Here is a 25997-nt window from a genome sequence, read left to right on the forward strand (position 1 = left end):
TCAGTTAAATATATGCTAGAATGGAGAGAAGGTAAATGGCCTGAATTATGCCATGGAACCTCATGAAGGGGAAAACCATATATGTATCACACCAACCACCCCCCCCCCCAAAAAAAGAGAGTACTTGTGGCACCTTAGAAACTAACAAATTTATTAGAGCATAAGCTTTCGTGAGCTACAGCTCACTTCATCAGCACAGCACACAGAATTAAAGAGAGTTAAAAATATAAAGCTACTTGTGAAAAAACATTAGAAAGTTGCAGGCTTGTTCCTAGTCAGTTGTTGAAAGCTGATAGGGGCAGGCTCTCATCTTTCTTGTTGTCCCAGATCTTAAATATTTTAAAACTGTTTTTATACTGTAGTCAACTTGCTAAAGTTTTTGCACCACCATCCATTACTGTACATTAACAGAATTGTAAAACTATGCATCATATATTTACACTGCTAATAGAGAGTCTCCTTTAACAAGTGGTATCGGCCTGTGTTTTTTGAGCAGCAGCATTAGAATCTCTGACTGCAATTGCTGGGAAGTTCCAAGTAACCATAGCATGCAGCATAGCTGCAACCACACAGTGCTAGGACGCTACAGAATTGTTATGATATACAGTATGCTGCAGTTACTAATAGTGTCATTGATGATACTTTACTCTTATTAACCTATATTATCAAAGAATCATAGAACTAGAAGGGACCTCGAGAGGTCATCTAGTCCAGTCCCCTGCACTCAAGGCAGGACTAAGCATTATCTATACCATCCCTGACAGGTGTTTGTCCAACCTGCTCTGAAAAATCCCCAATGATGGAGATTTCACAACCTCCCTAGGCAATTTAATCCAGTGCTTAAACACCCTGACAGTTAGGAAGTTTTTCCTAATGTCCAACCTAAACCTCCCTTGCTGCAATTTAAGCCCATTGCTTCTTGTCCTCTCTTCAGAGGTTAAGAATAACAATTTTTCTCCCTTCTCCTACAGAATTTTCTGTAGTATCTGGCTGGTGAATCGCCATATTTGGGGTCGGGAAGGAATTTTCCTCCAGGGCAGATTGGAAGAGGCCCTGGAGGTTTTTCACCTTCCTCTGTAGCATGGGGCACGGGTCACTTGCTGGAGGATTCTCTGCTACTTGAAGTCTTTAAACCACGACTTGAGGACTTCAATAGCTCAGACATAGGTGAGAGGTTTTTCGCAGGAGTGGTGGGTGAAAATCTGTAGCCTACGTTGTGCAGGAGGTCAGACTAGATGATCATAATGGTTCCTTCTGACCTAAATATCTATGAAACAACCTTTTACGTACTTGAAAACTGTTATCATGTCCCCTCTCAGTCTTCTCATCTCCAGACTAAACACAGCCAATTTTTTCAATCTTCCCTCAGAGGTCATGTTTTCTAGACCTTTCATCATTTTTGTTGCTCTTCTCTGGACTTTCTCCAATTTGTCCACATCTTTCCTGAAATGTGGCACCCAGAACTGGACACAATAAGCCAGTTCAGGCCTAATCAGCACAGAGTAGAGTGGAAGAATTACTTCTCGTGTCTTGCTTACAATACTCCTGCTAATACAGCCCAGAATGATGTCTGCTTTTTTTGCAACAGCGTTACACTGTTGACTCATAGTTAGCTTATAATCCACTATGACCCCCAGATCCCTTTCAGCAGTATTCCTTCCTAGGCAGTTATTTCCCATTTTGTATGTGTGCAACTGATTGCTCCTTCCTTAGTGGAGTACTTTGCATTTGTCCTTATTGAATTTCATCCTATTTACTTCAGACCATTTCTCCAGTTTGTCCATATCATTCTGAATTTTAATCCTATCCTCCAAAGCACTTGCAACTCCTCCCAGCCTGGTATTGTCCGCAAACTTTATAAGTGTACTCTCTATGCCATTATCTAAATCAGAGGGTCTCAAACTGTGGTCTGGTCCGCGAGCTGCATTCAGGTGGTCCATGGATAGTTCCCTCTAAGGTGCACGCCTGGGCGGCCACACACAAGAGAATAAAGGGCCACCCACCTAATTAGTGGAGCCACGCAGGCATGGCTCCACTAATTAGGTGCCTGGACCCCAGGGAAGATGCACATGTAAGGTGAGGTGGTGGCCTTGGGGGAAATAGGGGGTAGGTGGGAGGGGGCAGTGGGGTGAGAAGAGGGGGTGGGGGGAATTTAGGATGTGCAGGGTTGCGGTGGCCAGAGAAAGAGGTGACTTTCCCCAGCTCCAAGGCTGCAGCTGGAGGGGAGAGACAGCCCTCCTTCCCAGCCCCAGCTCGGAGGCTGCCACAGCGGGGGAGAGACCACCTTGCTTCCCAGTTCCAGCTCGGGGGCTGCCACAGCGGGGGGGAGAAGGACAGACCCCCCTCCTTCCCAGCCCCAGCTTGGGGGCTGCCGCGGCCAGGGAGAGAGGGTACATCCACCGCATTAGAAAGGTAAAACTACTGATATTAAAATATGGGTTTTGTGCTTTTATCTGTAGAACAAAAAAACATTAATTTTTATTAAGGGTTTTTTTATATAGCACTTTTATCCAAAGCGTTTTACAATAGTTAGCTAACAGTACAAGCAACATTTGGAAAGATCATTAAGTGGTCCACCGAGATCCTGAGCAATTTTCAAGTGGTCCGCAAAAAAAAAAGTTTGAGAACCACTGATCTAAATCATTGATGAAGATATTGAACAGGACCAGACCCAGAACCAATCCCTGCGGGACCCCACTCATTATGCCCTTCCAGCATGACTGTGAACCACTGATAACTACTCTCTGGGAACGATTTTACAACCAGTTATGCACCCACCTTATAGTAGCTCCATCTAGGCTGTATTTCCCTAATTTGTTTATGAGAAGGTCATGAGAGACAATATCAAAAGCCTTACTAAAGTCAAGATATATCACATTTGCTGCTTCCCCCCACATCCACAAGGCTTGTTACCCTGTCAAAGAAAGCTATCACGTTGGTTTGACACAATTTGTTCTTGACAAATCCATGCTGACTGTTATTTATCACTTTATTATCTTCTAGGTGTTTGCAAATTTATTGCTTAATTATTTGCTCCATTATCTTTCCGGGTACAGAAGTTAAGCTGACTGGTCTGTAATTCCTTAGGTTGTCCTTATTTCCCTTTTTATAGATGGGCAATATATTTGCCCTCTTCCAGTCTTCTGGAATGTCTCAAAGATAATTGCTAATAGCCAGATATCTCCTCAGTCAGCTCCTTCAGTATTCTAGGATACATTTAGCCTAGAAGTTGCGAAGAGGCAACTCTTTTAAATATAAAATACAACAGACATTTAATTTTTATAGTTAGAGAAGAAAATTATTTAAATACTTGCAGGTACAGAAGAGACATCTTGACTCCTGCATTGCAAACTGAAGGTATAAAGTTCTATACAGTAACTCTAAAATGATAACTGACACTGCATTTCTTCACAGCAGCTCTAAATTTGCAGAAGTTGGGTTGTTTCAAGAGATCAAAAATCATGAGTGAGACTCCAAAATATCATGAGATTGGCACCAAAATCATGAGATTTTAAAAAAGCTTATATTGTGGTCTTTTGATTTTTGAACATATTTTGTACTTCCTCGTGTGTGAGACAATTAGTGCTGCCCATTTACTCAGTTTTATTGGTAAGGTGATTTTGACTTCTGCTGCGGGTACTCTCACTCCGACATCTGCCTGTTCCCTGCCCAGAAATTTATTCTGTCCCCTATCAGTGCAGCCAATCTCCCCTTGCACCCATTCAGCTTAGCCCTTGGACCATTAGTTCAACCTCCCCTACATCAGTTCTGTCCCACCCAGGCCCCAGCACCATCAGTTCACCCCCTCAGCCTCACCTCTGCTCCTCCTGGGGCACTTCCCTTTCCTCTCTCAGGCCTGAGGGGGGCTGCAGCAGGGTCCCTTGAGTCCTTCCAGGCTGGGGGGAGGGTGGCAACTGCAGGGTCTCTTCAACCCCCTCCACTGTGCCTTCCAAGGCCAGGTATTGCAGACAGGAAGTGGGGAGATCAGAGGGACTCATTGCTCACAAGTGGGGAGAGAAAAGAGAGAGCAGCAAAGCTACACTGAGCTGTTGAACTTTTTGCTCCCGCTTCCCCTCTTGTGAGAATGGTGTTAGCCGGTCGCTGAGAAAAAGGGAGTGCTCTTCCTACAGCAGCGCTGATTGCTCTGCCCCAAGCAGTGGGCAAGTGGAGTAGATAGCTTCTCAGAGGGGGCTTTTCCACTGGCAGGGCTCAAATTTGCTAGAGAGCGAGAGCTTCACTTCTCTCCCTGCCGGCCTCTAGCACAGCCAAAATCATATCACTAGCAACAAAATAATGGGAGTTGGCAACACTGGAGGAAAGCAATTTTGGTCCCTGCTTCAGGAGCTCTCACAAGAGAAACCAGCTAAGAGCTGGGCTCCAGTGTGCTCGACACTGTTCAAACACATAGTAAGAATTGGCCCCTGACCTGAAGAACTTGCAATCCAATGCAAAGCATGGTGGTGAGTTTGTGACATGGGAGCTGTAACTTGTCAAACTCATCTCATCTCATATGGGGCTACTAAACTTGTTAGATAGCAATAACTTTTAATCCCTGCTGAACTGGGCAGGATTCCAGTTGTCTTCATTATTATTTTAAGTCTCCTAAGTGGTGTTTTTCTTAAACCCCCACCTTCTGAAATCATGTCAATACATCAGGATCTCAAGCTTTCATTTTAAAGTAGGAAGTTTCTAGCCCTCGTGGTTGAGGAGAAAAACATGAAAATGCCAAGTTCCCCCTAAAGGCTTAAAAACCACAACAAAATAACAACAGGTTTATTATTGTTCTAATTGCTCGTCATGTTTAAGGCAACCTCATAATTTCTTGGGGCCTAGCTCCTGATTTTTTTCAATGGTTGTGGCCGGCAGTGCTCTGTCGCTTACTAATACTGTCTGATAGTGCAGCCATTTGCACTAAGGGGTCGCCTGTGCACCAGTGAGGCAGGCGCATAGGTTAAACGCGCTCATGAGCTTGCAAATCTGTTTAATCCCCCCACCAGCAACGGCAAGGCCGGTACAGAGGCCTCCCCCCTCCTGCCAGCCCTAACCCCAGCAGCAGGAGAGGAAGTAGAAAAAACTACATTACCCAAGCTGCCTCCGCCGCCCTCTGGCTTCCCGCGGCCTCTCACATGACTGCCGGGCGGCTGCAGCATGGCGGAAGCAGAGGAGAAGGTAAAGGCTCTGCTAGCGCAAAGCTGCACAGTGGGAGCCCCAGTGTTTGCTCCAGGCGGAGGAGTTAAACTAAGGCAGCGGAGAAACCACTGTGTTTTCTAGCCCATGAAGGGGAAGAGAGAGGCTTCTGGGGGGCAGCAGCAGGGGGCGGGGATTAGGGGGAGGGGGTTGGGATTGGGGGAGGGTTGTAGGGGGCAGAGGCGGCATGGGGATGGGGGGGCGGTTGTGGGGGGAGGGAGAGGGTTGGGGGAGGGCTGTGGGGAGCAGAGGCAGTGGGAGGGATGGGGATAGAGGGGCAGAGGCAGCAGGAGGGGTGGAGTTTGGAGGAGGGTTGTGGGGGGCAGAGGCGGCATGAGATGGGGAGGGTTGTTGGGGAGCAGAGGCGGCATGCGATGGGGGAGGCTTATGGGGGGTAGAGGTAGCAGGAGTGGGTGGGGATTGGGGGAGGAGTAGGAGCTGCAGAAGTAGAATTGGGAATGGATGTTTGTGGAAAGCAGAACTGGAGGGCTTTGTGGGCAGAAGGGTGGTGTAGAGGGTTCGTGCACAATTTTGCTGCCTATTCTGTATCTACTCTTTTTGAAGATGCCAGCACAATGTGATCCTGAAGGCATTTAAAGCTGAGGCTGAAACCCTGTTAATCTCTGTCAGAGGTTCAGAATCAATATTGTAGTCTCATTCATTTTCACATATGCATAAAAATTGCTTAAAGTCTTGAATTAATGAGCATGAAATCACCAGCCCCACTAATTTGACTTCTATAAAGCTATTGGATATTAAATATCACTCATTTATTATATCAAATTCTTATTGAGTTTGGTGGCTATAATTTTGTCAAAGTTAAGTTCTTAGTATTATTTTATGAGGAGAGAATATTACCGTTTCTTAAATTATTTTAGAGATTATTATTGGTGAATTCTGGGTTGGACCTATTCTTAAATGTTATATACCAACAATTTGTTTTAAATTACTTTTATAATTGGTCATATTACCCTATATGAGAAAATCCTCTTCTTGGGAATTGTATTGTACAGGGAAACCTGTCTTTAGAGTTTGTCCAAAATTTAATCTCTTTCATGGTCATTCCATGGTATAGACTAGAGCTGTGCTTCCTTTAAATGTTTTATCTTTTTTTTTAAAGCAACTTTTATATTCTGAGGGCAAAGAAGGAAGTGTGTTAAATCTTCAAATGACAAAACAAATCTTTGATAGTCATTAAGGTCTTGATCTGGTGTAGTGCACTGTATTGTCAGATCCAAGAATTTAGGAAGATCCAATAAAGGATTGGACATTTATATGTATAACAGGAATATCCAGAGTTATCTTAATAGATAACTTTTTTTGGGGAGGGTGGGTAGGGGAACGAGATACTAAACTTCATGCCTTAGAATTTAAGGCAGTCTCTAACTATTGGATATCCGGGTGAAACCTAATGGGGAGGGGTGGCGGCAGATTATCCCATGCCTGCCTATTGCAGGGTTCTTGCACTTTAGAATTATCTGGTAATGGCAGACTGGGATTCTGGACTAGATGGATTTCAAGTCTCATCCATAATGGCAATTCAAATGTTTCGATCCCTCTACATGCCTGGAGCCCCTTTAAAGTGAGTCCAGGGGTCAGCATGTGCTGAGCTCCTGGCAAGATTGAGGCTGAAGAACCTCATTCTGCAGTTCTATGAGTGAAGCAGTTTTAGAATTTAGTATGTGACTCAAGAAAAAGTGGTAATCATTGCAGTATTAGCCTTTCAAATAGTGTAATAGGCAGTATTCTATGTGTAGGGTCCAGTCCTGTCAGTGTATAGTCGGTGGGATTACACCTGTGTAAAGTTATACATTTAAATGTGGGCAGGAGTGGGGCCTAGTTTTAATGTAATATTTTACAATAAACCCTGGCAGGTAGGCTTTAAGGCAGGATCTTTGGAATCTGGGGGCAGATGTAATAATGTCAGGGTAACGTGTGAACGCACAGCTGATTGTTACATGCAGACTGCTTCACTTCAGAGGAAGATCAAGAATGCAGAGGTGGAAGAAAGAAATAAGTCCATCTGAATTGGTTGGGAGAGAGAGTCTCTTCTGGAAAATGGGGAACAAGTATGGGGGAGAGTGGGATATTCTCTGTAAGGCAGCTGAAATTTTGGTTGTTCTAGACCACCTTTTAATATACTTGTTACATATAGTACTTTTCAGCTCAAAAGGACTCTGTCTATGGAACATTCTTTGGAGTTGGTTCCTGTATGTGAGACAAGAATAAAATAGGTTTAAGAAAAAGTTTCCAAGCCCAAGTATAGCAGTTTCATATGCTATAAATATAATTTGTTTAAAGCCTTCAGAAATTTGGCTTTTCCATATCTTCTCCACTGCCACACACACGCATTCTATCAGTATGTAGGGCATAATAAAGCTTAGGAGAACTATTTTTCCCAGGATTTACTTCCTAACTATGAAGAAATTTAAATTCTCTGAAGGAGGCAGGTCCTATTGTTGGTATTTATCAGATATGTACCTCTTCTACAAAGTTGTGGATTTTGTTGGTCGAGGCAGTTTCTTTTGTGTTCTTTCCATTGTCTTTGTCACTAAAATCTATAATTAGTGCACCTCATTAAGGCACAATCAAATATAAAAGTGTCATTAAAAATCCTTACTTTTTAAATTAATGAACACCTTTTGATTATTAAAACACTCTGATTTAATTGTTTGCATTTCTCTCCTTTTGGACTATCTTATGAGAGTGGTCGTTTCACTTTTGCTTATGGTCAATTTTGCATGTAGAAGATGCTGTGACTTATGTTTGAGTTTCCCTACACTGGAGAGGAACTATAAATAGTGTGTGTATGCAGGTGAACTTTCATTGGAATTTAGGTTTTGTGATTTTTCTTCCGTACCTATCTAAGTTACAGGCCTAAAGTCAGTTGATGGCATCTGTTTTTAGTGTAAAGGGAAAACCCTCCCACAACAACGTGGATGGAAGACTGCATTTGGTGAGATGCATTGTCAAGCTTGCCAAATCAGAGATTAACTATACAGGTTAGGAATACTTTTAAATTTCCCCAGTTTTCTCATCTGTGTATCATTTCTCCATTCTTAGGCTTCTTGAAAACCAGCATCTGCCAATTGGCTGAAATATACAACAACATTGCTGATTCCCCGCCCCCCCCAACCCCAGAGTCTGACAGGCCTGCCATTGATAGTTATTAGTTCACTGTTTGGGATTCTGGTCACCTACTAGTCACTCAGCAGGGATTTTCTGTTCACAGTTAGGAGACTATTTTAAAAATAAAAAATAGAATTCAGGATAATCCTCTTGGTTCATACATTTAAAAAAACCCATCCCAACAAAACCCCATTGTAGTCATGACTGTGGTTACTATTCCAATTTTACTTGTGGGAATGGGAGAAGTCAGGCAGAAAGCTTTTCAGAGTAGCTCCCTTGCATCGTGAGTTAGCAGGGTACCTGTCAATTCTAAACACCCAAAAACACTGCCAGCGTCCTATCAGATGATGCAGAGTCTGTTCATTAGCTTCCCAAATCAAGATTTCCTTTTTAATTTTGAACTATGACTTGAACAGAGAATAAACAGTTGCACCTGTTTAAGGACAATATTTTGGAGATGGGCCTGTCTGTAGTTAATAAAGCTTGGAAAGCCAGATGACTGTAAGCATGGTGATGTCTTGTATGGAGTCACTAACAGTAAATGGAAATGTGACTTTTTTCCCCTCTCTAAACGGTTTTGCTTGGTTACTAAAAGTGATCTTCAGTCATGCAGAGAAGGCATTTGTTATGTGCTTAGAGGTTACAATAAGCACATTTTTATAGCACAAAAATAAATAAATGTGACCAACAAACTAAAGATGAAACACTGGTAATCATCAGTATTAGATTTTCTTTCCGCTTCATCTCTCTTCTCATTGTCTGTAACTTTGTCTCTCGTGAATGCTGTACCTAAATATCTTATTGTCAAAATATTACTTCATAAGATTTGAAATACTTCTTCTCTTTTGTTCGTTCTTTGTTTATATCATGGGCTGTTGTTAAAATGCTTACGTTCACTGTCAGCATATTAGTTGTAACCTTTTATTGCTATTGATAACTATAAATACGTTAAGTAAATCTTCATTTTGCTGACCTTTTTGAGGAGACATGGCATCAGCAGATTTCACCAGTGGACAGGTGAGAGATTAGCAAGAGTAGGCTCTTCTTTTTTTTTTTTTTTTTTTGTAGGATGGTAAGATTCATTGTCTTGAAAGGCAGATGTTTTAAAGGCACAGTTTCTTTGAAGGTTTGAGCAAGCACTCTGTCTGAATTGTGCATAAGTGGAAGAGTTGTTATTATTTAATATGCATCATTATTAGAATTCTCTGGGAAACTGTTTTAAAGAGTTAACCAGTTCAAAATAAGCCAATGAATTAATGGGCGAATAGTGGCTAAATACAGAAGTTGGCCTGTGGATCACTTGAGCATGCAGTTCTGTGCCGTGGGCCGAGATGCTGGAGATTGCTTTGCAAGATTGATTGCCCATTGCTGGTGAGGGAAAGCCTTTCACAGGTACCTGACTATTGCTTAGAGTCTTAGATGGTGCACGTTTCTGGAATGATGTGGTATTAGTTACTGTCTGCTTTAGGGTAGCCAACAGTAGCGTCACAGCCAACCAGTGCCAGTGACTGTCAGTGTGGTACCAGATTACAAGTCCTAAACACAGAATGGGTATGGATAAACAAGAAAATCAGAAAAGATAATCATTTATCTGTAACACATTCAGAATCACTTGAAACTCTATTGACTTTTTGCCTCTAATAAAAAGACTGGTAGAATTAAAAAAGTAAAGATAATTATCATTTGCTCTGCACACACGTTAAATTTTTTTCTTCATGCTTTTTTTATCGCTTTCAGGAAATCAGATCTAACGAAGAATCTACAGATGATTCTGAGGTAAGACTGTGTACAGGGGCCTCATGGTTGTAGTGTTTAAACTGCATTGTTATCAATATGCAGGGTTTTTTGGGGTCTTGTTTTTTTTTGTTCGTTTGTTTGTTGCTATTTTGGCAGCCGCTTATTTACAAGAGAAACTGTGTTTGTGTTCTAACAGGTAGTTTGAGCTGTGGGCAAATTAATAGTGAAAGTGCATCCTTTTAAAAAAAATAAAAATGCAACTTGATATTAAAGCCTGGGATCACAAGATTTTAATAAAGTGAATCATGTTAGAAGGTAAAACTTAAATTCATGCATTTCTGCTTTGAACAAATGAAAATGTGATTGACAATGTCATTTCTATATATTACATTAAAGAAATGCAACTGATATTTAATGATTTCACAGCCTGAATTTAGTCTTCGTTTATTCAGCACATGTGGTGAGTTCAATCCTTGAGGGGGCCATTTAGGGATCTGGGGAAAAAATTGGGGATTGGTCCTGCTTTGAGCAGGGGTTGGACTAGATGATCTCCTGAGGTCCCTTCCAACTCTGATATTCTAAGTATTTCTTCACACAACGCATAGTCAACCTGTGGAACTCGTTGCCAGAGGATGTTGTGAAGGTCAAGACTATAACAGGGTTCAGAAAAGAATTGGATAAATTCATGGAGAATAGGACCATTAATGACTGATAGCTAGGGTGGGCAGGGATAGTATCCATAGCTTCAGTTTGCCAGAAGCTGGGACTGGGTGACAGGGGCTGGATCACTTGGTGATTACCTGTTCTGTTCATTCCCTCTGGGGTACATGGCATTGGCCATTGTCGGAAGACAGGATACTGGGCTAGGTGGACCTTTGGTCCAACTCAGTCTGGACATTATTATTCTTTTTTTCTATAAGGACACATGATGTGTTGTCTTTAAATATTTAGCTGTTATAACAAGCCTGGAAACAATATCTAAAATGTGCTGGAGTGAACTAGTGAAACACATCCATGTTACCTGGAGGTCCACATCTTTGACTAAACCGTTTTCTATGATCATTCATGCATAATTATCAAATGATATATGCTGGCCCTTCAGACGCATGAAGACTACGTGTGGTGAATTGCTGCTTTAATTCTCTTGATGTGAAATGTATATGGTCATGGATTAGTTTGGTCATATCACTGTGTTTTCACTCTTTTTTTTTTTTTTTTTTATACTAAACATAATACATTGTGAGATTAGGAGTTGGTATTGATAGACAGTGTTATGTAGTGGTTATAGCAGAGGACTGGACTCACTGAACCCATGGCAAGATTTACCTATGTGACTAGGGCAAACTATTTTAATTCTCTGTGCCTTGGTTTATACATAAGTAAAATATGTATAACATTTATTGCATTGATTTATTATAGGCAGTTACCACTATATTCATAACAAAATTAATGGCAGACAATTGATGTTAGCTTTAATCCCTTTGAGATTCTTGAACATAAGGGGCAATTGCAAATGATGAGCATTGTTATCAGAGGAGGTAAGGTGTAATTGCCCATGTTAAGCTTTATCTTCTTGCAAAAATTTTCTTCTGTAGTGTGGAAAGGGTGAATGAATAATCATAGAATCACAGAGTTAGAAGGGACCGCATGTCCCTCTTTGAACAATTCCTCCACCTCCCCACTCTGAATTGAGTGCACACAAGGAAAAAACTCTCTTCTGTTAGTCCTTACTGTGACTTCACAGCACCATCTTGCTGTCTTTTTTTCTATTAGATTGTAAGCTTGTTGAGACAGGGACTCTCTCCATTCTGTGTGTCTGTCAAAACTGAGCATATTGTCTGCTCTTAACAAGTGATAATATAATGCTAATAATTTTCCCACTTGCATAGTCTGCTTTGAGTTACCTGTTTGTTTATGAATGTTAAGATGTTGTTTGTACGGAATCAATGACAGAGCGTATGATGTTTTGCAAAAGCAGAGAATGTGATCAATCTCAGACGTGTGATGTTTTGCAAAAGTGACTGTTTTGCCTATATGATGTCACACAGCTCTTCATTGCAAATCTGGTTTCCACTGGTCCTGTAAGTTGAATTCCTGAGGCCATTTAAATGTGTTTATTGTTTTCCAGTTGTTTAAATTAGAATGTCTAAAGCACATAGGTATAAGTTAGTAGAGGTCGTGCATATCTTTGTATGTTCAGCAAACCTTTCAGTGATGGTGGTGGTAGTTATTTGTGTCACCACTATGCAATTGTAGCAGATCTTTCTTGGTAACTACACTACAGTTTACTCTCTCTTTCATATCCTTACATATGATATGGGGTATTATGAGCTTTTACTTATCATGTAGACAGGCTACTATTTATTCTCCCATGATATGGTGAGCAAACAATATATCTAAAATGGTATTTTAATTCTCGGGGGGCGGGGAGGAAGTACTTTAGCTGCAAAGTATTTTCACAGCAATCTTGAAGCACTGACATCTATTTTTTTTTTTAAACTTCTGTCATTTTTTAAAATGGCACATGTGATGTACATCATTTTCCCCAACCCATAAAACAATCAGGTGTGCTACATTTTAGATTGAACAGGTTTATTTCACAGAAAAGTTCTAGATACGATGCTACTTCATGGGTGTATTTAACATTATTTTACAGCACCTAGAGTTGCGTATTAGGGCTGTCACATTTGATGAGGCCTTAAAAAGCAAACAAACAAACAAAAAAGAATATACTGACCTTTGACTGTTCATAAACAGTGGAGAAGAAAGGCTGAATAAATTATGTACAGCATGAAGCGAAATTTCTCTGTTTTTAATATTACTCTTCCTTCCTGCAGTGTACCTGTAAGTGGTTACTTTTACAACTGAGCTTGCTTTTCCCAACCAAATCTTGATTAGATTTTGGTATCTAATTGGCAAAAATCTTCTCACGTGTTTGTTAGCTTTATATCAATGCTTCTTAACAGATCTGTGGTACAAAGCTGAGAGGTAAGTGTACATTTTCCTCGACTTTTTGAGTTGAGTATAATACTCAGCTAGGATGTGCCTTGGCTTTGCAGTTTAGTTCTCTATTAGCAAATCATGTTGCACTGAATGATGTAATGTACCATTTTAAAAAAAAGAGACGGTGATACTGCACTAGTTCTCCCTGGTAGCTTATATTGCAGAACCCACACCTGGATCTCTTTTGGATCCTCTCTTCTAAGTAGAGAGTCTTTTTACACTTGCTTTTGAAACTTCCAAAAGCTGCTTTTGTGTAATGTGCCTACTTGAATTTTGTTTATATTCAGTTCCCTGATGTTTATCACTCTGGACCTCAATATTGTTTTGCATTGTATCATGATAGCCAACCAGTAACAAGGCTTGATAGCTGAACTACCTCATAGTATCTGCATAATGTGACATAGTCATGGGGCAATCTATGGCATTGTTGTGAAATTTTGTGAGCGAATGTGGATTTTACTTCTGCCACCAGTGTATGTCTGGTGCACAAAATAATTTTACTTATCCAATACTTACATATATTTTTCCAGTATAGATTATTTTATAGATTTTCAGTATAGATTATCACTGGTCTTCACAAGGGAAGTAGCAGATTTGTCAGTTAACTTGATGATACACACATTATAGAGTGGGCAGAATGATTTGGAGCACCATACTGGGGCTTAAGAGACCTTCAATTCCTGTCTTAACCACAAACTTTCACTGTGACCTTGGGCAAGCACTTCAACTACATTCCATCTGTTCCCCTCTGTAAAACGAGAATAATAATTTCCAGCCTTATGGGGTGTTGTAAGAATTAAAAAAATCCAGTGATCATTGTGAGTTGCTCAGATACTGCTGTGATGATCATATAAGTATTTCAATATCTGAGATTAGGAGCTTCCTGTTTGTTGACCTGTTGAAGTTTGGATATGTTGTTGTTGTTTTTTTAAAGTGTAGTCAGACTCGTATCCGATCTTATTTTTAATGGAATTGTTGTTGCAGTAGTGTTATAAACCTTTGACTGCATTCTGTGCACGCCTGCTAATATTTACATGTCTTCCCATTAAACTCAGAAAATGGACAGCTAATGAGGGCTGCTGATGTACCTCTGTACTGAACTTCTGAGGGCATGGCTACACTTACAGATGTAGAGCGCTGTGAGTTAAACCAGCTCTCGGAGACAGCAGCAGGGAAAGCACTGCCATGTGTTCACACTGTTAGCTGCAAGTGCAGTGGCATGGCCACATTTGCGGCACTTGGAGAGGCATTGGAAGCGGTGCATTATGGGCAGCTATTCCACAGAGCACCTCTTCCCATTCTGGCACTGTGGCTTGTGGGAAGGGGGGGCGCAGGGCATCCTGGGTCCTGCCCCAATGCCCCATGATGCATCACTTTGTATCCCAGCAATCCCTGAGCTTCCAACCACATTTGGCACCATCTTTCAACGGTTTTTGTACTGCATGCTCTGTCTTTCCTTTCGGTCTGCGGGACTGGATCCCAAACTTGTGAGGAATATGCTGATAGGTCTCGCCAGCACGTCACGAATTGCAGTCAGGTTACTCCTTAAGCTACAAAGTGACTGTGAGGAGTCCAACGATGATGTCGACTCACATAACGCATACGACATGAGATTGCTTGTGGCATTCACGGATATGCTCACCACAGTGGAATGCCGCGTTTGGGCTCGGGAAACAAGCACTGAGTGGTGGGATCACAGCATCATGCAAGGCTGGGATGACGAGCAGTGGCTGCAGAACTTTCGGATGAGGAAAGCTACTTTCATGGGACTGTATGCTGAGCTTGCCCCCGCCCTGCGACGCAAGGACACGAGATTGAGAGCTGCTCTGCTGGTGGAGAAGCGCGTGGCTATTGCAATCTAGAAGCTGGCAACTCCAGACAGCTACCTATAAGTCGCTAACCAATTCAGAGTGGGAAAGTCGACCGTTGGAATCGTGTTGATGCAAGTTTGCAGGGCCATTAATCGCATCCTGCTCAGAAGAACCATGACTCTGGGCAATGTGCGTGACTTGGCTGGCTTTGCACAAACGGGTTTCCCTAACTGCAGAGGAGCGATAGATGGGATGTATATTCCAATTTTGGCACCAGACCACCTAGCCTCCGAGTACATAAATCGGAAGGGGTATTTCTCAATGGTTCTCCAGGTGCTTGTGGATCACCGTGGGCGTTTCATGGACATTAACACAGGCTGGTCCGGAAAGGTGCACGATGCAAGCATCTTTTAGAACACAGGCCTGTTCAGGAAGGTGCAAGCCAGGACTTTCTTCGCAGACCAGAAGATCTTTGTAGGGGAAGTCGAAATGCCCATTGTGATCCTTGGAGACTCCGCTTACCCTTTAATGCCATGGCTCATGAAACCATACACAGGGAGCCTTGACAGCAGCAAGGAGTGGTTCAACAAAAGGCTGAGCCGGTGCAGAATGACTGTTGAGTGTGCTTTTGGCCGTTTAAAGGGCCGCTGGCGCTGTCTGTATGGGAAGCTGGACCTGGCCGATGACAGCATCCCTACAGTTATAGCCGCATGCTGTACCCTCCATAACATTTATGAAGGGAAGGGTGAAAGCTTCACTCAGGCATGGACCACGGAGGTTCAGCACCTGGAGGCTGAATTTGAATAGCCAGAGACCAGGGCTATTAGAGGGGCCCAGTGCAGGGCAGTAAGGATTAGGGATACCTTGAGGGAGCAATTTGATGCTGAAAGCCACCAGTAATGTTTGGTGCCCTGCATGGGAGTGAAGTGCAGTGGTTCCAGTGCTAGTGGGCATCTGTGTTTGCTACGTATGATGCACTGACTTGCGTGCCTGTTGATTTCCTGGGCTACGCTATCTTTTACTTAATGCAATAAAGAATATTTGCAAAGCCAAAAAATTAATTTATTGAAAAGAAACACATGGGAAAACACATGGCATGACATAGCTGTGCTGTGTGGGAGGAGGGAAGGTAATGGGGGGGAACGGGACAATCACAGATTTGCGTATGTCCTGTTATCATATTCAGCCTTCCTGTCTGGAGTGCCGCGCAATGAGTGCTGCACTTCAGGCTAGCTAAAATGCATGATGATGGGGGTTGAGTGCAATGGGTAAGAGTCGTAGTTTGCAGGGCTGGGTGGTGAACCTACAGGTGTTGGAGACTGCTGGTGGTGATAAGAAACCGGATGTTGGAGAAAGTGGGTTGGCGGTGACATGGGGGCACAAGGGAAAGAGTTTTGGGACACGGGCTGCGGGAGGAGCAGGGGGCGGCGGGCATGGATCTGCTCCATCTGGAGTGCTATGAGCACCTGCATCGAGTCCGCTTGGCATTCCATAACGCTTAGGACCTGCTCCGTGGTTTGTTGCTGGTGATCCGCATTCTGCTGGCGGAGCCTCCTTTCAGTCTACCACCCCTCCTGTACTTTTTGATTTTCAGTAAGGGACTGCTGGATGACTTCATGCAGAAGGTCTTCCTTGCTTCTTCGTGGACGCTTCCCGATTCTTCGCAGCCTTTTGGCCATTGATAACAAGGACTGCTGGGATCTCAAGGCTGCATCTGTAAAGCCAAAATGCAACCCTTAACAGAGGCAGCATTGTTCACACTAGACAGAGCAATGATTCGGCTGAACTTAAAGGCAAGCACAGTGCACACAATAGCAGAAAGTGCCCATCCCAAAGCGAGCGCACATAACTCACAAGGGCTCCGAAATAGTAAGTAAGCACAGGGGCAAGGGGGACTGATTGTTTCAGGGCTATACTGTCCTCTGGGGTTCTGTGCCTTAGGGAGAGCCAACAGCTGCAGGGGGCGGGCTGAACAGTGTCCCCTCATTTTCCAGAGGATGAGTTCATCCTGGAAGATATCTCGCTTCTGAGAGTGACTTGGGAAGCAAGGGGAGGGTCTTCTACTACAATGCAGCTTCCGCACTGGCCCTTATGCCACTTGCTTGTGTGCAGCAGTGGTCCCCCCACCCCTCATGGCACAGTGGTGCGGACATGTTAGCCTGACTGGGACAAGGAGCATAGAGCTCTGCCAAAGAACCTGCGCAAGCGGATTGCCCAGCTTCTGCATGAGACCTTCGATGAGATCACTGAGGCCGATTACCGCAATGTGAGAGAGCGCATCAATGCCTTATTCTGCATCTAGGCATGCACGCAGCCCTAACCCTTCTTTCTGCAACCCTCCTCGCCCCCAGAGCCCGCTCCAAAGAACTCCCTTCCCAAAATAAAAGCTGTGTACCAGGCACCTCTTCTGCTGTTTGTTCTTCCGCAAGCACCATCCGCTCTGACTGGCTACCTTCTGACTGGCTTGAGAACAGCTCCTGGCTGCATGCATCTAAGGATGCTGGGCCGTCCTCTGGCTCTGGGCCCCACTCCTCCTCAGCACCCATCACTCCCGCTTTTCTCCTCCTGCCTTGTTGAACTCTGGGCTGCTACAGCCTCTGAAGTGTCCATGGTGCTCTTTGGAGTGGAGGTGGGGTCGCCCCCAAGTATTGCATCCAGCTCTTTGTAGAAATGACAGGTCATGGGGGCAGCACCGGAGTGGCGGTTTGCCTCCCGCGCTTTGTGGCAGGCATTGCGCAGCATCTTGACGTTAACCCCACACTGCAGAGTGTCCTGATCATGGCCCCTTTCTATCATGGCCCTTGATATCTGCCTGTAGGTATCGTAATTCCTACTGCTGGAGCGCAGCTGGACTGGACAGCTTCCTCCTCCCAAACACTGATGAGGTCCAGCACCTCGCCATTGCTCCATACTGGGGATCACCTGGCACGTGGAGGCATGGTCACCTGGAAAGTTGTGCTGAGAGCACTCCACGCCTGGCTGAGCAAACAGGAAGGGGATTTTCAAAATTCCCAGAGAATTTAAAAGGCGGATCTGATGGTTGATCACCTGAGGGCACGGCAGTAGAGTTCAAAGTGGCTAGAACAGGGATTGTGGGACGCTTCAGGAGGCTGATCAGAGCGCATTAAAAGACCAGGGCGTCCACACTGGCACTGCGGTCTCCAGCCGGGGCACAGCAAGCGTTATGCTTCTTGTTGAGGTGGATTACCAGGGGTGCTCCAGCCGCGGAGTCCGGGTGCTCTATGTTCCTTGCTGGTGTGGACACCTCAGGAGTTAGGGCGCCCGGGGCTGATTTACTGTGTTCCAACTTGCAAGTGTAGCCAAGGCCTTAGTCTCCTAGATTACACTGAACTGATCCAAACCTAATTACAAATGTTTCAAGTAAACACAGCATCTGGTAAAAAAGGTTTCCTAACCCTGCTATGTTCCCCACCAAAATATTCCCTAAGCACAGGGCATCAAGCACAGATGGGCTCTTCCACTATTGTTGTCGCTAAAGCGACACCATCAACTTGACAAAAAATGAATTAAAAATAGATTCAGATACTACATCAGCCTACATTGCATCTTTGCCATTTCTTGTATTTCAGCTCCTTTTGTCTGACAATTCACTGTGTCCCCTTTGGCAAGCCACTTCGCCTCTCCATGCCTCTCCTACTCCATCTGTAAAAGGGGGTTATATTAGGGTATGTCAGGTTTCAGAGTAACAGCCATGTTAGTCTGTATTCGCAAAAAGAAAAGGAGTACTTGTGGCACCTTAGAGACTAACCAATTTATTTGAGCATGAGCTTTCGTGAGCTACAGCTCACTTCATCGGAGTGAGCTGTAGCTCACGAAAGCTCATGCTCAAATAAATTGGTTAGTCTCTAAGGTGCCACAAGTACTCCTTTTCTTATTAGGGTATGTCTAGACTACCCATGTTACAGCGCGGCTGCGGCAGCGCTGTGACATGGGCAGTGCGGGCACGTTTTGTCACTGGGGTAGAGCTCTCCTGGCAATAAAGCACTCTCTTTACTGGCACTTTTCAGTACTAAAACTTTCACTGCTCAGATGTGTTTTTTCACACCCCTGAATGACAAAAGTTTTTAGTGCTGAAAGTGGCAGCGTAGACATAGCCTTAGTCTTCCTTTTTTCTCCTCCAGTTCTTTGAGATCTACAAATGAAAAAGTACTGTATATGAACTTCTTTAAAAGTTTTTATATTTTCTTTTTCTCTCTCTCACACGCTCACTAGCCAGAGAGAGCTCACTTCTTCCTGCATACCTAAAGTGAAACGAGCCATTTAAATAGGGTGCGGAGAAAGGGAAGGTATGCAATAAAAAAACAACTCTGTTAATGAGAAAAAGTATCATGCAAATAATTTATCAATTTGAGTCAGTGGGATGAGCATTGTAAATAATGTATTGACGTTTAAATGGAATCTTTTCATACATTAATTTTAAAAACATGTTTTCAGTGACAAGTGACTAAGATTATAATATGCATCGTTCTAGGATTGACTTCCAAGAAAAATGGGTTACTGGTTTTACTGCTATATTCTTCTAATATCTGCTGTTCTTGTGTGAAAATTAGATACTTCACTTAATGAGCTATTAATATTAAATAGAAGTGCCAGTTCTCCTGTGTGTTTTGGAATATATAAAAGGTAAAAATACTGCCTTGCATGTTACATAAATTAAATGCAATTGAAAAGCTACTGTGTCAACAGTGTGTGCAGATGTGGCCTTCCCAAAATACTAATTCATTGATGTGGATGGAGCAACACTGAATTTTCTTTTTCAATAATTTCCTAACCAGTTTCACATTTCAGCGAGTTGATAAAAGAAACTTCAAAAATGACTGTTCCCAAAATTGCACTGTAGGGTATTCATATGCAGTTGATCACAAAATGGCAACAGTTAGTGCCCAAGTAGTGTTCATAGGGGAAACAAATGGTTCTGTTGAAATTCCTTACTCAGCAAAGGGAAATACAAGAGGAAAGGTGTAGTTTCATTCAGATTTGAATTATCTTAGGTTTTTCCTTCCCTATTGGAACTTGTCTGGGATATCAAAAATACAACAAGCCATTTTATGTCACTCTTATGTAATTAAAGGTAACTAGGATTATTGCGTGCAGTTGAAGTGGTTTTATAATTCCCACTGGCTTGGTGTACACAAAACTTCAAGTGAGAAAAAAAATAGCTGAAGTGAAACCAAATACTATTGTGGACTATATTTTTTTTACATGTCACTTATGAGGATTGTTCATGTGCAGTATGTCTTCTGTACTTCTGCTTCACAACTTGGTTTATGTCCAGAGTTGTTGGGGTGAATCTGGAATTGGTGTTCCACACATATTGTGAGACTTTCTTTATATCATGGCAGTCCTGAAAAGAAATAAAATGCTGTGTGCTTTTTCCTTTCATCTGTGTATTACTTCATCCTTGGAATGCAACCATCTTAATATTTATTCGTGGGCAGCCATATCATTGTAATTCCTTGCTTTAGTATACCTACATTTTCCCAAAGAAGCCAAAGGATTAAATAAATCCTCATCAGATCCATAAGAAGAAAAGATTTCACACACCAATTTTCCTGACAGCCTGATCCATATTTGCCAAAGATTAGCATGTTGTTGGTGATTTGGCTTATGAAGAACCATACTGGGGTTGCACAGGAGGTGATTCACTTCATTTCCTTACTCAGAAAAGCAGTGTATTTTCACCATAAAACGGTGGAGGTCAATATTTTTGGCAGCATAAAATACAAGGGTGACTTCATGGGTTGGTAACCTCAATCTGAGCACCTCCATTCCATTGTATAGCAGTAGCCATATTAATACAAAATTATTCTTCTACAGGTTAGAAGCTTGTAAGGGTTTTGAATATTTATTTCAAATCCATTTTTAACCAGCTTAGTCCACATGGGGAAAAAAGGTGCTATGTTGTCAGCCCTGGAGAGAGGGAGAGGAAGTTGTCCTTTCTTTGCCTGTGGAGTAGGTATAACTGGGGCAGTAGCATACATTTCTTCACACTGTCTTGCCAGTGGTTCTCAACACTTGCATAAAGAATCCCTTCTGCTGTTAAGAGGAGGCTTAATCTTCAGGGGCACTCGTTCCTTTGTATCTTTGCTGAAGCTGCCATCGAGGTTGTTAGTTGCGGAGGAGTTCTTCTGTGACGTGGCCATCTGTCAGCTAGGAACTGGCTTGATACCACAAATTCATTTTGGTAAACCAACAGCCATCAGATGGTAATAACTTTTTGCCAGTATCAGCCTGATCTGAATTTGAACTGACGATTCAGATGAAAGTCTCTGTATGCTATTGCTAATCCCTTAACTCTCCCAGTCATTCCTTCCCTGCTTTTTTAAAATTTTATAATCATGACAGTTTGATTTTTCGTCTCTCCTCCCCCACGTCTGACCAAAAGCAATTATTTCTTTTTTTGAAATAGGTTTACCAGTGTGAATGGGTTTTGCATAGTCTTATATCAGTGTTACTCCCCAGTATATCTGCAGGCTGGTCCCCCACTACCTCTCAACATTTTACCTTCAACTTGATGAGCAATAGAATAGCTTACTTTAGAGCTTATTCCAGTTTGTTGCTTGGCTGTCCAGCGAATTAGGGTTCTGAACATGAAAGGCCACCAAATGTCTATTTTTCCTGTCTAAAATTCTTTTATTTATGTACATCATAGCAATATTTCTCTGACTGAATTGAGAAAAATTGACAAATCATTATCCTAATCCTGACAACACAGCTTCACCCTTCATAAGCAGAGAAAGCCCCTTGGTCTTTTGGACAGGAACAAAACGTCTAGAAGCTTTATCCTAACACAGGACAGGTGATTAAAATGGTGATACGTAGTGATTTAGCTAGCAAGCATACATCTTGAGAAGCTGGAAATCATACCTCCAGCATGAAGTGGCCATGTACCCTGAGTTGCAAAGAACCTCAAAACCATGTTGCACATCCCAGTAATGTTTTTGAGGTGATCACTTATCATTGCAACATGTTAGTGCAACAAAATGCTTTATACCTAGCAATTAATTTCCAGATCCCTTTACAAACACTAATCTTTGCATATTGATGCCACATCACTATATAACTGTGTGTGGCATCCTCACCTCTGGTCAGTTTTGTTCAATTTTTGAATTCAGTAGCCAAACTGTCAATTATTATAGGGGAACAGGTGCAATACCCTCACCCACATCATCTGATTCCTTACCTAGAGAAGTAAAAATGCTATCGTAAGAACATAAGAACGGCCATACTGGGTCAAGCCAAAGGTTCATCTAGCCCGGTATCCTGTTTTCCGACAGTGCCTAATGCTAGGTGCCCCAGAGGCAATGAACAGGTAATCAAGTGATCTATTCCCTGTCTCTCATTCCCAGCTTTTGGCAAACAGAGGCTAGGGACACCATCTCTGCTCATCCTGGCTAATAGCCATGAACTTACCCTCCATGAACTTATCTAGTTCTTTTTTGAACTCTATTATAGTCTTGGCCTTCACAACATCCTCTGGCAAAGAATTCCACAGGTTGACTGTGTGAGTGTTGTGTGAAGAAAAACCAGGGGTGAAAGTGCGGTACCGGCCCATACGCACCCCAGGATTTGGCTTATGAAGAACCATACTGGGGTTGCACAGGAGGTAATTCACTTCATTTCCTTACTCAGAAAAGCAGTGTATTTTCACCATAAAACTGTAGAGGTCAGAAGGGACCATTATGATCATCTAGTCTGACCTCCTGCACAATGCAGGCCACAGAATCTTACCCACCTACTCCTGAAATAAACCTCTCACCTATATCTGAGTTATTGAAGTCCTCAAATCATGGTTTAAAGACTTCAAGGTGCAGCGAATCCTCCAGCAAGTGACCTGTGCCCCATGCTACAGAGGAAGGCGAAAAACCCCCAGGGCCTCTTCCAATCTCCCCTGGAAGAAAATTCCTTCCCGACCCCAAATATAGCGATCAGCTGAACCCTGAGCATGTGGGCAAGATTCACCAGCTGGATACCCAGGAAAGAATTCTATGTAGTAACTCAGATCCCACCCCATCTAACATCCCATAAACTTACCGAGTTTAATCTTGAAGCCAGATAGGTCTTTTGTCCCCACTACTTCCCTTGGAAGGCTGTTCCAGAACTTCACTCCTCTGATGGTAGAAACCTTCGTCTAATTTCAAGTCTAAACTTCCCAATGACCAGTTTATATCCATTTGTTCTTGTGTCCACATTGGTACTGAGCTTAAATAATTCCTCTCCCTCCCTGGTATTTATCCTCCGATATATTTATCGAGAGCAATCATATCTCCCCTCAGCCTTCTTTTGGTTAGGCTAAACAAGCCAAGCTCCTTGAGTCTCCTTTCATAAAGATAGGTTTTCCATTCCTCGGATCATCCTAGTAGCCCTTCTCTATACCTGTTCCAGTTTGAATTCATCCTTCTTAAACATGGGAGACCAGAACTGCACAGAGTATTCCAGGTGAGGTCTCACCAGTGCCTTGTATAACGGTACTAACACCTCCTTATCTCTACTGGAAATACCTCACCTGATGCATACCAAGACCGCATTAGCTTTTTTCACAGCCATATCACATTGGCGGCTCATAGTTGTCCTGTGGTCAACCAATACTCCAAGGTCCTTCTCCTCCTCCGTTACTTCTAATTGATGCGTCCCCAGCTTATAACTAAAATTCTTGTTATTAATCCCTAAATGCATGACCATACACTTCTCACTATTAAATTTCATCCTATTACTATTACTCCAGTTTACAAGGTCATCCAGGTCCTCCTGTATGATATCCTGGTCCTTCTCAAAATTGGCAATACCTCCCAGTTTTGTATCATCCGCAAACTTTATTAGCACACTCCCACTTTTTGTGCCGAGGTCAGTAATAAAAAGATTGGTCCCAAAACTGATCCCTGAGGAACTCCACTGGTAACCTCTCTCCAGCCTGACAGTTCACCTTTCAGTATGACCAATTGTAGTTTCCCCTTTAACCAATTCCTTATCCACCTTTCAATTTTCATATTGATCCCTATCTTTTCCAGTTTAACTAATAATTCCCCATGTGGCACCGTATCAAATGCCTTACTGAAATCTAGGTAAATTAGGTCTACTGCGTTTCCTTTGTCTAAAAAATCTGTTACTTCCTCAAAGAAGGAGATCAGGTTGGTTTGACACAATCTACCTTTTGTAAAACCATGTTGTATTTTGTCCCATTTACCATTGACCTCAATGTCTTTAGCTACTTTCTCCTTCAAAATTTTTTCCAAGACCTTGCATACTACAGATGTCAAAATAACAGGCCTGTAGTTACCCGGATCACTTTTTTTTCCTTCCTTAAAAATAGGAACTATGTTAGCAATTCTCCAGTCATACGGTACAACCCCTGAGTTTACAGATTCATTAAAAATTCTTGCTAATGGGCTTGCAATTTCATGTGCCAATTGCTTTAATATTCTTGGATGAAGATTACCTGGGCCCCCCGATTTAGTCTCATTAAGCTGTTCGAATTTTGCTTCTACCTCAGTTATGGTAATATCTACCTCCATATCCTCATTCCCATTTGTCATGCTACCGTTATTCCTAAGAACCTCATTAAAGACTGAGGCAAAGTATTTGTTTAGTTAGGGGGCCATGCCTAGGTTATCCTTAACCTCCACTCCATCCTCAGTGTTTAGCAGTCCCGCTTCTTCTTTCTTTGTTTTCTTCTTACTTATATGGCTATAGAACCTTTTACTATTGGTTTTAATTCCCTTTGCAAGGTCCAACTCTACTTGACTTTTAGCTTTTCTCACTTTGTCCCTACATGTTCTGAGCTCAGTAAGGTAGCTTTCCTTGCTGATCCCTCCCTTCTTCCACTCCCTGTATGCTTTCTGCTTTTTCTTAATCAGCTCTCTGAGATGCTTGCTCATCCAGCGTCGTCTACAACTCCTGCCTATGAATTTTTTCCCCTTTTTTGGGATGCAGGCCTCCGATAGCTTCTGCAGCTTTGACTTGAAGTAATCCCAGGCCTCCTCTGCCTTTAGATCCATAAATTCTTCAGTCCAATACACTTCCCTAACTAATTTCCTTAATTTTTGAAAGTCAGCCCTTTTGAAATCAAAAACCCTAGTCGCAGATTTATTTTTGTTTATCCTTCCATTCAGTTTGAATTGAATTAGCTCATGATCACTTGAACCAAGGTTGTCCCCTACAACCATTTCTTCTATGAGGTCCTCACTACTCATCAAAACCAAATCTAAAATGGCATCCCCTCTTGTTGGTTCAGCAACTACTTGATGAAGGAATCCATCAGCTATTGCATCTAGGAAAATCTGAGCCCTATTATTATTACTCGCACTTGTCCTCCAGGCTATATTTGGGAAGTTAAAGTCTCCCATGATCACGCAGTTTCCATTCGTATTTACTTCATTAAAAACATTAAAGAGGGCTCTATCCAAATTAGATCCTGGTGGTCTACAGCACACCCGATAGATACCCATATGTAGTGGTGACATGCACAATCCTTTGTCCAGCTCTGAGTTTGCTGCCACATTTTGTGGTGGCCTGGAGTCCTTTCAGTTTTCACGGTAAAAAACTGTTTTGCAGGCCTATCCCGCCTAGGCTAACGCTGTGCCATTAATACTGTTGGCAGAGCTGGTATCTGAATTCCTATGAATGTTGCTCTTAGAAGTGGTACATGTGATTATAAGACCCTACTCCTTCCAAATCAGCTGTGGGAATTTTTTCAAAGACCCACACAAACCTACTCAATGCTTTCCCTAGAAGCGAGCATACAGAAATTATTTATACATTTGTGACTACTCAAATTAATATGCCTGATATGGGACCTTGAGCTGACCAAAAAGTAAGGTATTGCCTAGATAACTGAATTCTGCTAGATACGTTTAGCTGAACATTGTACTTCCATATAGAGAGGAAGGCAAGTAATTCTCCCTGGATACTGTGTAAAAGTACAGAAGTCTTGTAATCTTTTGTAATCTGTTGAAGAATTCTTGTGACAAATAAAGCTCCTGTGAGCCAGCTCACAAAGGGTATGTTTTATGCACTCTGCATAACCATAAGAAGCTCTCTGAACCTTTGTTCTAGACTGAGAAGAAGTGGGGAGAATAATTGGAGGTGGTAATTCTCCGTTGACTTCACTTA

The 25997-nt window shown here is 42.5% G+C and overlaps 1 protein-coding gene across 2 annotated transcripts in view; it reads left to right on the plus strand.

Annotated features, from left to right (window-relative positions):
* The first annotated feature begins 5132 nt into the window (after positions 1–5132).
* The window catches only part of VPS41 (VPS41 subunit of HOPS complex), a 166893-nt gene continuing 146028 nt past the window's right edge, over positions 5133–25997 (plus strand). Inside the window, exons 1-3 of one of the 2 annotated variants that reach the window (XM_077811010.1) lie at positions 8063–8189; positions 9302–9333; positions 10054–10092. In XM_077811010.1, the coding sequence (XP_077667136.1) occupies positions 8078–8189; positions 9302–9333; positions 10054–10092 (183 nt within the window). In that variant the 5' untranslated portion in view covers positions 8063–8077. Of the gene's footprint in view, positions 5170–8062; positions 8190–9301; positions 9334–10053; positions 10093–25997 lie in introns of those variants that run through there. The other variant, XM_077811011.1, reaches the window with a different exon arrangement.

This window comes from Eretmochelys imbricata, chromosome 2, assembly GCF_965152235.1.
Source record: "Eretmochelys imbricata isolate rEreImb1 chromosome 2, rEreImb1.hap1, whole genome shotgun sequence".
Lineage (NCBI taxonomy): Eukaryota > Metazoa > Chordata > Testudines > Cheloniidae > Eretmochelys > Eretmochelys imbricata.